General features: G+C 44.1%; 1 protein-coding gene across 1 annotated transcript; it reads right to left on the bottom strand.

Moving 5' to 3' along the window:
* Positions 1-825: 825 nt before the first annotated feature.
* On the bottom strand, positions 826-1,398 carry CG12691 (uncharacterized protein). Its single transcript, NM_131929.2, has one exon. The coding sequence runs from the start codon at positions 1,333-1,335 to the stop codon at positions 883-885; it is 453 nt and encodes a 150-aa protein (NP_572157.1). The 5' UTR covers positions 1,336-1,398; the 3' UTR covers positions 826-882.
* Positions 1,399-12,966: the final 11,568 nt, after the last annotated feature.

Below are 12,966 nucleotides of genomic sequence, written 5' to 3'. Positions count from 1 at the left end.
TTCAGTGAGGAACTAATAGCTTCGCACATTCTGCTAGGGATGGCGAAACAGCAATGCACGCTGATAAGATAGATTTTCAACATAGATTTGAAAAAGCTAAAGCGGTTATCACTAAAATCACATATAATACTGTTAGATAATGATATATTTTATCTATTAGAGTCTATTTTTGCCATCGCTAATCAAACCGAAATGAAGCATTCACACATATGTACTGCACATACATATATACATTGGTATATACTGCAGGTGGGACAGGCGAAAGTAAATGATTTGCGCCCGAAGCTGACACCACATCAAACACAAAGGACGCGATTGAGGTCGCCCGTCTTAGTCAACGTATCCTTGTTGATATGACCGCAAGCTCAAGGCTCTCAAATGCCAGCATCACACCTCAGAGGGGTCGGGTGGAGTCTTGGACATCGGCCACTCTGCCTTCGAGTTGCATTTCAATTAGCCCGTTTAGCTGCTGGCAACCGGTCGAGGGGAGGCAGTGGGGCCCCAATGCAGCTGACACACAAGTCGCCTGGGATTCAGGGATTGCCTTCGCCGCACGTCGATCAGCTGGAAGGAGTGGACTTTGCGGACCGCACCGACCATCAGGCCATCAGGCCAAGCGGCCATCCTGCGTCGTGTGTGGGCTTATCTTACCTGCCAAAGGATCTGCGAAACTAATTGGGGATTACTCGCAGGAATTATTACCTACAGTAAGTTGATTTGCTCGTTACTGTGTTCTTTATAGTCTCAAATGGATTTAGCTCAGAAAGAAATCTGTCTTATATACATTATACTAGCACTTAATGTGTAATTATATTCACTTAAGTTGGTTTTATTTGATTTTAATTCAATTTATTAAAAGTTTACATTTGAAATTTTCTTCTATCAATTAGTTTGCCCTTGCGGCTCAGCATTTAACCTCTTTAGCGCCTGAGTGCTTTTTGGTGTGAGTTCTTCATCGCGACCCTGGTTGTCAACCATGGCAGCACTGGTTCCACTCGAGATCCTCTCCTGCAGCCGACTATGTTCCGGGGCGGCGGTGATGGAGGAACTGGGCTCGTTATGATCGCGATGTTCGTCCGGATCCAGGCGACTGGGCACTATCGAGTAACGATAGTTCTTCACTCGCAGATAGCCGTAGATTAGGGCGTCGTGGAGGCTTACTGTGATCTGGCGCTTCAGCTCCTCGTCGCTGCGATCCAACCGATCGGCGACCGCGTCCATGATCTCGGGTTCGGTGAGCGGATGGTCGGCATCGGCGATCACCTGTAGGATGTTGCTAAACAAATTCGGAATGAGTTTGCGGCGCGGTGCGCGATTGTAGCTGCTGTGCAACATCCTGCGATCTGTGGGCTCTGTGCGGAGACAGTTCCTGCCTAAAATATGTAACTGTTGATGTGACAGATAAATCTACGACTGCTATATCAATCTTTCTTATCAGAGAAGTAATGGAAAGCTTAACTTTAGAGTCGCATTTTTAATTACAGAGAGAACTCTTGGGTAAATAGAACTTTGTTTGCTATTTATTGTAAATTGCAAAAATATTCATTAAAATGCATACTTAGCGTTAAACCCTAAATATTCCACATTTCCACTACTGAACTGTGAGTAGAGTTTCCATACTAATAAGCATAGGCATCAAGTATCTTTAAGTCGCAACCACCGACTTTGGCGTCGAGACAGTAAGTTAGTCAGAGTTTGGTGGGCAGGATAAGATTGTTGGCAGGGGGCAGACAGGCAGACAGTCTGAATATCGATTTACAGTTAAAGTTGCTACTGCTGCTCCTGCTGCGGATGCGGATGCGGATGCTGGGGGAAAGTGTATGTGTATGGGTAATCAAGTACAAATGCGGGGGACTCCAAGTAGAGCCGATGACGCCATAGACACAAAGAAGGAACTGCGACAGGCGCTTCAAATTTGCATGGCATCCGGAGGGGGTGGGGGAGGGGGGTTGTGCAGCGCCCTTCGCAACATTGTTAGTGTAATTTGTTGTTATTGTAGTTGTGTCTGGCACGTGTCGCTCGGAATTTAAGATAGCAGAACATTTTTAGTGAAATGGATGGCTGGATATGGATTGGATGGTTGGGCACGCGAGGCATAACACAATAACCACAACCCGATTGAAATCTCCGCGATTGCAAAATCGCATTTATCTGGCCGCGAGGGGTGGCTAATGAGTTTACCATCCGCAAAACCGCTGTTCACCAGCGCTATGTATCTCAAAGTGCGTTGCATTCTTAATTACACCATCGAATGCTGCGAAAGCTGTCGGCAGCAGGTACGAGATACACAGTGAAGCTTGGTTAAGCTGGCATTAAGTTTTAAATGCTTTCATATATATATAATTAAAATTTTGTATGTAACTTTTGGTTTTATAATTTATAAATTGAACTCTTCACATGCCAATAATTTGATATATATATAAATATATTTCTCAGTGCATCTGTACATGACTGGCTTATACTGGAACCCAATCACCATCTCCATATTCCCCTTAGCAGCTGTCAAGCTTGATTAGCAACTTTGAGCAGTTGGAACGAAGCTAACTTTTGTTTCACATCCATTTCGGTTTCATATTATTTTCCACCCATTCAAACTCCGACTCCAAAGCTAAAACTGAACTCAAAGCTGGAGCTGGAGCTGCAGCTGAGTGTTAATTATGACTGACAGCGTTGGCAAGCGCTACACATTTCAGCACTTGGACACCACTCAACTACTACCCAACCATCCAACATCCGACCGAACGAGCCAACCAGCCAACCAGCCAACCAGCCACCCAACCACCCAACCACCCACGTCCAGTGGCTGCAAGTTTGACTAATCCGGCGCCAGTGATTAGGCCGGGCTCCAAATGCGACTAGTAACAATTAAAGCCAGCCAGTTGTGGCTGGAAAAGTTTATCCCCCCACAAAAATCTCATCATATCACACGGAAACAAATCACGCACTTCGTTACTACTTCAATCGCGAAGATAAATAAGAATTGTAATATGGAATAAGACAATTTAGAGTTTAATAGTAGTTTAGTGTTAAATAGTTTGGATTGTTAGAGATAATATTCAGTTACCACATTATCAAGCATTTTTCGCAGTGCACTCCTCACTCATGCAATTAACTGAAACTTTTATGCTCCATTTGGGGGAGAGGAGTGATGCAAGAATTATGACTCGAAATCAGGCGAGCAGCGCACACATGGAAAATAATTTATTTTACGATTAGCGGCCCCATACCGCTACGCCCTCTTTTCCTTCTGGCCAGCGATGCGAATAAGTGACTGGGCGTCATTTACCCGCTGGTCGGTGAATAAGTGCCATGTGCCATGTGCCCATATGCTATGTACTACGTACTATATGGCAACTGGACATTGTCCATTGGTAAAGCGGCGTCACTGGCGTCAGCAATTCCATTCGACGCCATCACCAGCGGAAGTTTTGCCATTCAAAAGCGACGGGCAATAAAGAGTACAGTGAGTTATCGATGTAAGGGCGACTGTTGGAGGTAATTTTCTCCCCCCGATAAGGATAACATCGAAGTTGGCCTATCTTACCACTTAGCGTAACATAACTATTTCTTTTATGCATTTAATGTCTTAGTTCAGAATTATTGTAGTTTAAAACTATCTTTTGATAATCCCTATTCCACTCTACTAGCTTCTTTTCATATTTTGAATCGCTCTTGCCAGCTATTTGCCACCTTTTTTAGGACGATTAAAGCTTATGAGCGCACATAATTTTCCCACAAAATTTTCTTTACCAAGCAAAATATGTAAGAGTGTGATGTAAGTGGGTAAATATTTGTAAAAACAAGCGAATCGTAAACGTGACGCATACTATTCGCCATCCGGCAAGTTTTCGCCAGTGAAAACGATCCCAAAGTTGGCTCCTAAAGCTCGTCCCGAATTGCCTTTCTTCTTTAGTAAGTAGTTAAGTTAATTTTCAGTGTGGCAACATTATCGCGCGGGTAGGTGAAAGTGCGTGTGAAAGAAGTGAGAGTGAAAGTGAAAGTGAGCCAAGGACAGAGCTGAGGCACACTCAAATAATACTAATAATAATAACAATCTTCGAGGGGGCAGGCATCTTAATGGGAACGCTAAGCGGAAAACTTTTTATGATTTTTATTAGTTTCGTCTCGCGATGGGATGCCAAACAAATGGCCAGTCAGGGTCCCCCTGTCGTAATATATATTGGCATCCGGGGGACTGTATTGGGATTGGATTGAGTGGGGATCGGGGATTCTGGATTGGGCATTGGTCATTGGGGTTTCGCCTTGTCCTCTTGCTGGTCGAGATTTATCAACGCCACACGCGATGTTCGAGTTGCTGGATTGTTGGCTGCATGTCGATATGGATATATATGGGCGGTCAGTTGAGGGGAGAGGAGAGAGCGGCGAGTTCGAGTCCAGCTCCACCCTCGAGGCGTTGCTAATCTAATTTGCAGTTATTGGCGGGCCAGATTAGCACTCACGCACTCAAGGCGCGCGCACATGTGTGTGTAATGCGTATCGCGTGTGCGGAGATTCCGTGCCGAATTGCCTATAATTCGACGCAAAATGCACTCGAAAAAATTTGCTGTTTTTCTAACGTTGCTTCGGCATTCAGAATTGAAACGTGGCTCACTAACACTTGCCATATACATAAATCAATTGCAGTAGCTTTTACCCACTACAATACTAGCTGTGAATTTACAAGCCGCTTGGTTATTTCGCCAAGTGTAGCAGATACAAAGTGAAGCAGAAGGACATATTACCATCTCAGGGCTGGGGACCTCGAGCTCGAAGGACACAGCCACAACACACACACACACACACACACACACACACACATTAGTCGAAGCTGTGCAAGTGCAAAACATAATGAAAATGATGTCAGTTTGATAAGATTTCGCCGTGGGACGTGTGCGGCTGGGTGGTGTGATATTCGTGAGTGTTATTGTGAGTGCGAGTGTGAGTGTGTGAGTGCTCGCATGTTATGAGAAAAGTTTCGCCGCTTAAAGATGTTTCGATGCGAAACTTTGGCACCGCATGCTCCGGCACAGCCCATCCAACCCAAATGTGCTATTTGCATGCACATTGAATGTATGATACATATTGTACATACGTTTTTAAGCGGCAAAGAAATTCCATTGAAGCCATTTGTATGCCAGTTGGTAATAAGAAAATTGGACAATAAACTAATTTCGCTAGTCGTGTGAAGTACTTTGATAGAGTTTCTCCTGTATACATTTCGTTCGTATTGTTTGCAATCGAAATTTGGGTTATTAATCAATTGCGTAAAAACGCAAAGTATAATTTCCAAAGACCCCAAATTGCAATAAAAACAGGCAGCTTAGTAAATGCATTCAAGCTAAGCTGCATAAATTACTCAGCCATTTTTGCTTATCCAACGTCTACTATCTATCTATCTATCTATCTATCCATGTATGTGTGCCGTTTATTTTGGTAATATCTGTCTGGCCGACACCAGAAACACAGTGGTTAATAGCTTTAGCAGTAGCCCTCACAACTCACACAGCAGCAGCAAACACTTCCAAAGCACATCCAATCAGCAGGGCCCTTAGTTGCTGCTGCTGCACCATGTTGCATGTTGCTGGTGTGCAATTTTGCCATTGTTGCTCCTGTTAGGTGGACACATTGTCAGGCTGGCAGCTCAGCTGACAACGCCTATCAAATTAAGCAAAACAAAATTGCATTAGGGCGCACAAAATTGCAAGCGGTGCACAAAACCACTACCCAATCGCCCAATCGCCCAACCGCCCACCGATCGGCGACGTGCGGGGGCGTGGCACGTCAGCGCCACCAAAATTATTCATTGCACAATGCGGTCCAGACAATTTATGCTAATCAACATCAATCGATTTGCATGCCCTGCCCTGCCCGGCCCGGCCATTCTGTTTGGTCCTCCTTCGTCCTGGATAAACGTTGAGCGCCCAAACCCTTCGGCCATTCCTGCCATCATGCTGTTTATTGGGCGGTTCCGATGGCTGCGGTTCAATGGCTGCCTCCGGCTGCCACAGTGGCTCCTCGACATATCGCACATGGGCGGCCAAAGTGGACAATCACTGCATGTGGCTGATTGCATGCAGCGTGTAACAATGGGCGTGGTCGTGGGCAGTGGGAGGTGGGCAGTGGGCGGTGGAAGGTGGTCGGGAGCGATGTTTAAGTGGGCAGACACACTGTTGCTATCTTCGCAGGGATCGGGGTTGCGAATAGGGCTTAGTGGCTGATGTTGCCTGCGACAGCAATAATTTCATAATGTTTATAAAAAGGGAATAAACAGAAGCCCAGACGCAAGGAGACTGGGCAAAATGGCCTCGTGGTTTGGCTCGTTTCATTCCACTTGGCTGATCCTATTGTCCAGTTTTTTGTTGAATGCAAATTCTATAAAAGTTTTCATACAAATAAAAGTGAAATTATTGGCTATAAAAACTAGTCGAAAAAGGTATGTTTTTTTTACAAGAGAATTCTTTAGCAATTGTTGTAAATTTCTTGAAAAAAAAATCAAAATTTTTGTTCATTACCATTTTGGAATGCATAGACATAAATTATGAAACATTGTTTTTTGTATTGCTAATATATTAAATTCAGTTGCTTATTAAACCACAAGTGTTATATGCTGTCAGGCCTACCTACCTATATACTCATATTCATATTTATGGTGCTAGCAAAGTGTTCGCTCATCTCGCTTATCAGGCAGTTGGCCGCCGCACCTATCCGCCCATTTTAAATGGCATGTTGTGACACTTAACCCTAACCGCCTCACTAGTACAGTAATCAACCCGCTCCACAACCCAACAACTCCCACCGCGATGTCCGGTCGTCCTGCGTCCTTCCATTTTGGTCCCTCCAACGCAGTTTATAGTCAGCGCTTAGGCACACATGTTGTCATCATTGCCATCGCCATGGCCATCATCATCAACATGGTCGTGGGATGTGGTGCAGCGGGCGGTCCAGAGTGGTGCTGTGGGTGGTCATAGTTGACCCCCAGTCGAGCATGCTCATGAATTTCGGCTGTATGGCAAATGAAGTCGAGCCCCAGCTGGAACCACGAGAAGCGAGAAAAAAGCGACTGCAAATTTACTCAATTTTACCCCGTTGCCATGTGTGTGTGTGAGCGCGTGTGTGGGCGTATGGTTTGGAAAATTTTTGTAAATTTTGTTTGCCAAATTGTGTGTGTGTGTGTGTGGTTGTGTGCGGGCAATTTTGTAATTGTTGGACATTTGTCATGGCTGCAAAAATTGGGCCACAATCAAAGCCATGGGACGAAAGGGAGAGTATGCAATCATAGAACTGATTTTCTATTTTGTTCGTACGTACAGCCTTGGTAAAACTAAAACTGAAATGGCTTCATGACCGACTTTAAACGAAATTGAAATTCAAATTCTAATTTTGAGATGAGATGATCTCTTGTTCTACGGCAGCGCAAAATCTTCAGCAGCCCTTGCTCCCTGATCGAGGGCCGAGAAAAAAAGTGGATAACAAAAGGCAATGATACCTGGGTGGTTTTACCAGGAGAGGAGATGCAGTGGCGCAATTAGGTAAATCATGGTATGCTTTGTAATTTGCCACAGGCAAAACGCACTGAGCCACTGACAGGCAAATTGCGTTCATGCCTTCAGAGGAACGGACGGACGCAGCTTCCTGCAAGGACAGAAAGTTTCGGCAATGAACTTCCCCGGCTCTACGGCTTAACACATCCGCACGGAGAAGGAGCCCAGGTGTGTGCTCCGTGCAGAGAGGAAAATATTTACTTTATATACATAGATATATAAAATAATATATACGTATGCAAAATGCCATTGAGTACTTGAGGCTAGCTTGTGTGTCAGTTTTTTTTTTTTTGAATTTTGAATTATATATTCTCGCTTAAAATGAGAGGTAGATGTGAATTTATTTTCTTAGCGTGTAGATTTTGCAGAGCTGCGATGCCAGTGTGCATGCATGAGCTTTTACAAAGCCTGTGCGGCGCATTGTCCTTGCTTAATTGTCTGCAAGGACAACGGGAGCGGCGTGGAGCGCAGAAAGAGCGCCGGAGTTCGAAGAAGTGGACTTGGAGTTGGAGCCAGGTTGACAACAAGAAGTGCCGTCCTGTGGCTTCCACAGCACAGCAGTTGCATAATTCTCGCCCTCGTCTCCAGCCGCATCCTGTCTGGCCATGCCTTTCCCACCTGAGCCACCTGATCCACCTGCGAATAACTTTTGGTGAATACACATGCTCGCATGTCCTGACATCTACCGGCATCTCCTCGAGTATCCTGGCATCTACATCTACAGCAGTTGCAACTTCATTTGTGCTCGGCCAACTTGGCAAAACTTTCGAGTGTAAATAATTGTCGGGCACTCGATGTTTTTGCAAAGAGCTCTTGGCCAGGAAAGAAACTCAACCGCAAAAATTTGCTGCTGGGTTGGTTTAGTTGCTCGGCATTTATGGTTATTTATATGCTCTATGGGGATTTGCCGTGATCCCGTATCCATTCTTTTGGAATTGGAGCCATTTGCTGCAGCTCCAATTAGTTGTTGTTGAGCATAAGTGTTATCCTGTGGGCATTGTTCGTCCTGGCGACAACCGGCGATTAATCAGACCACTGACAGCAGACTTTGTCCATCAGACGCCTCGCAAGTTCTTTCACAAGTCGCCAAAAAGTCAAAACCAAACAAAACCAATTTCATTTACGATAATGTATGCAATGCATATTTTATTTAATTTTGCCCACCATCCTGTGTGATTTCTGATTGGAGCCGCCCGATCGAATCCCGGAAATAGTTTAGCCATAGCCAAAGTTTTCCACCAAACCTCGGCCTGCTTTTCCGGCCATCAATCATTGTGGGTGTGGGGGAAAACGCTAGAAAGATTGGAAAATGAAAGACACCTGCGAGGGTGAGGTGTATTAATTGCAAGTAAAATCACTTTGAACTTCATTAAAAAGCAACTTAATCAAGTCAAGTCGAGTTGCGTCGAAGTTTTTGCCACCTGAGTTGCGGAGCCCTTAGCCCTGGCATTCTGCTGAATTGCCTAAAAATTATTAATTAGCCGCCACCCTAAGAGCCCGCTTTCCACACACCCCGATAATTTTCTTCACCAGCTTTTCCAGCGTGGTGGAGGGGGGAGTACCAGCTAAAAGCTAAGGAACCGTGCCAGCTCTTAAATATTTCATATTTAATTGCGCGCGTAAGCAGCACATTTATTGCTACAACCAATCCCACGTCTTCTTTTTTTTTCCATCCCCCTGGGGCACTTACCTGTAACCCCGCTACGTTCCACCCGTTGAAAATTGGCAACATTAATAAAATTAGACCCGTACCAGTACCAAGCCCCCCTTTTTGCTATTTTCCATTTCCCATTTCCCATCTACCATTTTTCACTCGATTTCTGCCCCTCGCCGGCTCCTTTGTTGCCATAAATGGCCTTTAAAATCTTATTAGCCACGCGCTGATCAAAGAATGGCGTAGTCTTAAAGCGGAAGTGCTTGGGGCAAAGTCCGAACAACCAAATCCAAAATCCCACCAGGTGACGCCAAAAAATCGCAAACGACACTTTGATAAGGGTTTTGTCCTTGGAACAGGAAGACTATCGAATTCGGTTGACTGATATTCAAGTGGTCTTAATGTTAATGTTCTTGAGGAGCTGAAACGGCAAAATAATTACTCATCTTCGATGGCAAAATGTGCTACCAATGGAAGTTATAGTTGAATTGGCTGATGTAAACTGAGCATTTCTACCCGGAAACTTGCAGAAAGTTCACTGAACTTCGGTTAGGCATAATCCAATTTTAATTGGTCACAGTGTGAAAAGCTGACCACGACATCCGCATTCGCATCCGGTTGAGCGCAGGGACGCAGTGCGTCACACCTCCGCAATGGCTTCTTTGGTCCTCTGGACCGTAGCCTCCCCCGTCACAGCATGTCAATTTCAATTTGACATTTATTTCAATGTGCGTATGGCAGTGATGGTGGTCCAATGGGTGTATGTGGATGTGGTGGGTGGTAGGGTGGTGAGGGTGGTCTACATGTGCGTAATAAGCCGCATTCGTTTATTTTAAAACCGCTTCAATTGTTGCACAGTCGATGCGATTGAATACCCATTCAAGCCATTCCGTCTGTGTGTGCGGTCAGCAATTTGATGTTGCGTATGCTGGCCGCGTACCGCCCCAACCTTTGAATCCCGAACCACCCACATAGCACTGAGAAAAAAAGCGTAGCAAAAGTTTCTTGGAACATTCAATTGTGAAGTTAGATATTTTCGAATATATGCTATTATTTGTTTCGTAACATAATATATTTTTTCTTGAAATGTTTAAATAGGTAATCCAATGGGTCTGTCTTAAAGCGCACATTTTATTAACATTTATTAACTTTTCGAATATTAATATTATTAATTTTTCTTTGTGTGCCAGCGGACAACATTTTGTGGTTTTCATTGCTGTTTTCGTTGTGGCAGAAATCCTTTTCCGTTGGACGCGGAAGTGGGTCCTGCGGGCAGAGGTGTATGGATTGGGGTTGTCACTGTGATCGGTGGGTGGCTTGGTTGGTGGGGGGTGGGGGGTTCCGAAGGGGCGCGTTGCACGCACGACTACATTGTCAAAGTTTTGTGTGTCATTATTGTGGCTGTTGGCGGTTGCTCTGTGCCGCCGTTACCCGCTTTTCCTCGCCTTTTCCCCGCCTTTTCCTCGCCCTTGCTGCCTGGTTGTGTCCCTCGTGGTCGCAATCGTGTTTGTTGTTGCGGGTTATTAAAAACTTTTACCGCTCTCAAAGACCCGCCCACAGAGACAAACGACGCCCATCCATTCGCACCCGCCCATCCAGACCGCTGCAGTTGCTCGTTTTCATTTTCATTGTGAATGTTAATTACTCCAGCGGCGGTGACAACTGCCAAAGCCAGGATCTGTTTTGGTCCAGGACCTGCCAGTGAAGCTGCTGTCCGGCACTTCTACACTTCATTGGCACTGAACAAATCTATGGATTACATGTTTTGAAGTTCCAAATAATGTTTATTGCAAAAGAAACATAAATTAAATCCTATCATTCAACTCCAAATGAAGCAAGAAGTATTTTAATTTGTCCTTCGAATTACCGTTTAGCAATTAAATTTCTGTATTTGTAATTATATATATGTTTTGCTCGCTGTGTACTTCCTTTGCACCCATTTTTTTACTCTGCTGTGTTCCCCTTTCTGTGGCTTATAATCAAACTTATTTACTTTATGTGACTTTTATGAGAATTAAGCTGCATGCGGTCGTAGTGGCTGGTGCTTTCATTTATTCCGATCATGACGATGCTAATGACGACGTGGATGAGATGTGGACCAGTTGGGAACCAACGGGACAGTCCTTTAATTAGATATATGGTTCCAAAGTGCAGGCTCTGGATGAGGTCTATCCAAAGCAGGAAATAAGATATTCTACTAATTTTAAAGAGCATTGGTTAAAATTCTGAATTTATATTTAGTATATACAGCTGGTTAAATTGGATTCCGAATCGATACGAAAGCTTATAATAAAGAGCCATTAATATAAACGATGATAAATATGCCAATATGACGCCAAGACTTTCCGGCCAACTTTCCAGGTAATGACAATAAATTTTTCCTAAAAGAAAAATCATCACGTAGGCAATACTTAAAGACAGCTGGAAAGCTAAAGATCTTTGCTCTGATGTCCTGAGGCGGATATTATTTGAAGGGAGTTTCGCCAAAAACACATTTTTTGATATGTTGTGTCACGCTGTGGGGCTGTCTGAAAATTAGGGATTGGGGTACCAAAACTGTAGCCACGTGTTTCCTTTGTCTGGTTCTTTTGATGCACAGTTGCAAAAAATGACTTTGTTAACTAAAAAAGTCTATTGTAGCTTTAATATCTCAATGATCAAATTATTTATTTTGTTAGTTTGCTGAAATCCTTTTTGTTTATCACCATATTTATTTTATGCGAAGGAAGTCCACACTTTAATCTCTCTTATGCTAACCTTAGCCCGACTCGTCTTCTTCCGGCGGTAGACGCAGCAGACGCAGCAGACGCTCTCCGTACTCCGGTCTTCGAACTCCAGGCTCCGTTTTCCATTTCTCCGGATTCGGCGACTCATTGTCTTTCGGCGGGCTCACGTGCTCACGTACGAAATAATTATAGCGCAAGTACGTGTCCCGCATTTGCGAGCACATGGCTTTCTCTTTGGCTCTGGTTTTGCTTTTGGCCCAGACGGGCCATCAGTTTTGCACACCCCCATCCAGTGAACACATTTCCCAGGGCTGGGAAAACAGCCCATTTCATTGGCATATTTATTTTTTTCCCATTGGCCGGGACCATTTTTAGGCATTTTCCGACAGTTTGGCGCTGTCCACATAGATTTTTTTTCGCTACTGTTCTTTTGTTTTTTTTTGTTTGACCAAAAAAAGTTGCCCCAAAAGTTTGTTTTTTTTTTTTTCGTAGGATTTACCCCATTCTTTTTAAGCCTTCGTTAACAATTCCCTCGGCTTTCGATGCGAGTTTTTATTTCTGCGAAGAGTCCCTGAAAAGTTGGCATCATGTGGCCGCTGCTCTGATTGTTTCCAGACCTCCATTGAAACTGTTGTCATTATTATTTTTTAAAGATATTATGGGGCTTTTGTGGCACTCTGAGAGGGGTAAACAATGGTATTGGAATCAGGTAGTCGATTGTTAACGGGGATCCTTTCAGACACTGGTAAACCCTTGCTTTTTATTGCAATTTGTTGATGCCAGTTCGTGAATGAATATGCAACATATTATCATTGAAATAAAGTAAATAAAGTAATATAAACAAATTTTTTTGTTTTACCTCCTCTATAACTTTCACAATATTCTATCCAAAGTTAGCTCCCCCAAAGCCCCAAAATTAGCAACCCTAATAGGACTTACCCCATGCAATTATCTATCTTATCGTGACTCATCGGGCAGATTAGTGAGGAAGTTGTCATGGGGTCTCTCGGCAACAGGCAAAACTCCAACCATGAGTTGGCCACGA

Source organism: Drosophila melanogaster, chromosome X, assembly GCF_000001215.4.
Source record: "Drosophila melanogaster chromosome X".
Taxonomy (NCBI): Eukaryota; Metazoa; Arthropoda; class Insecta; order Diptera; family Drosophilidae; genus Drosophila; species Drosophila melanogaster.
This window is presented reverse-complemented; position numbering and strand designations above follow the sequence as displayed.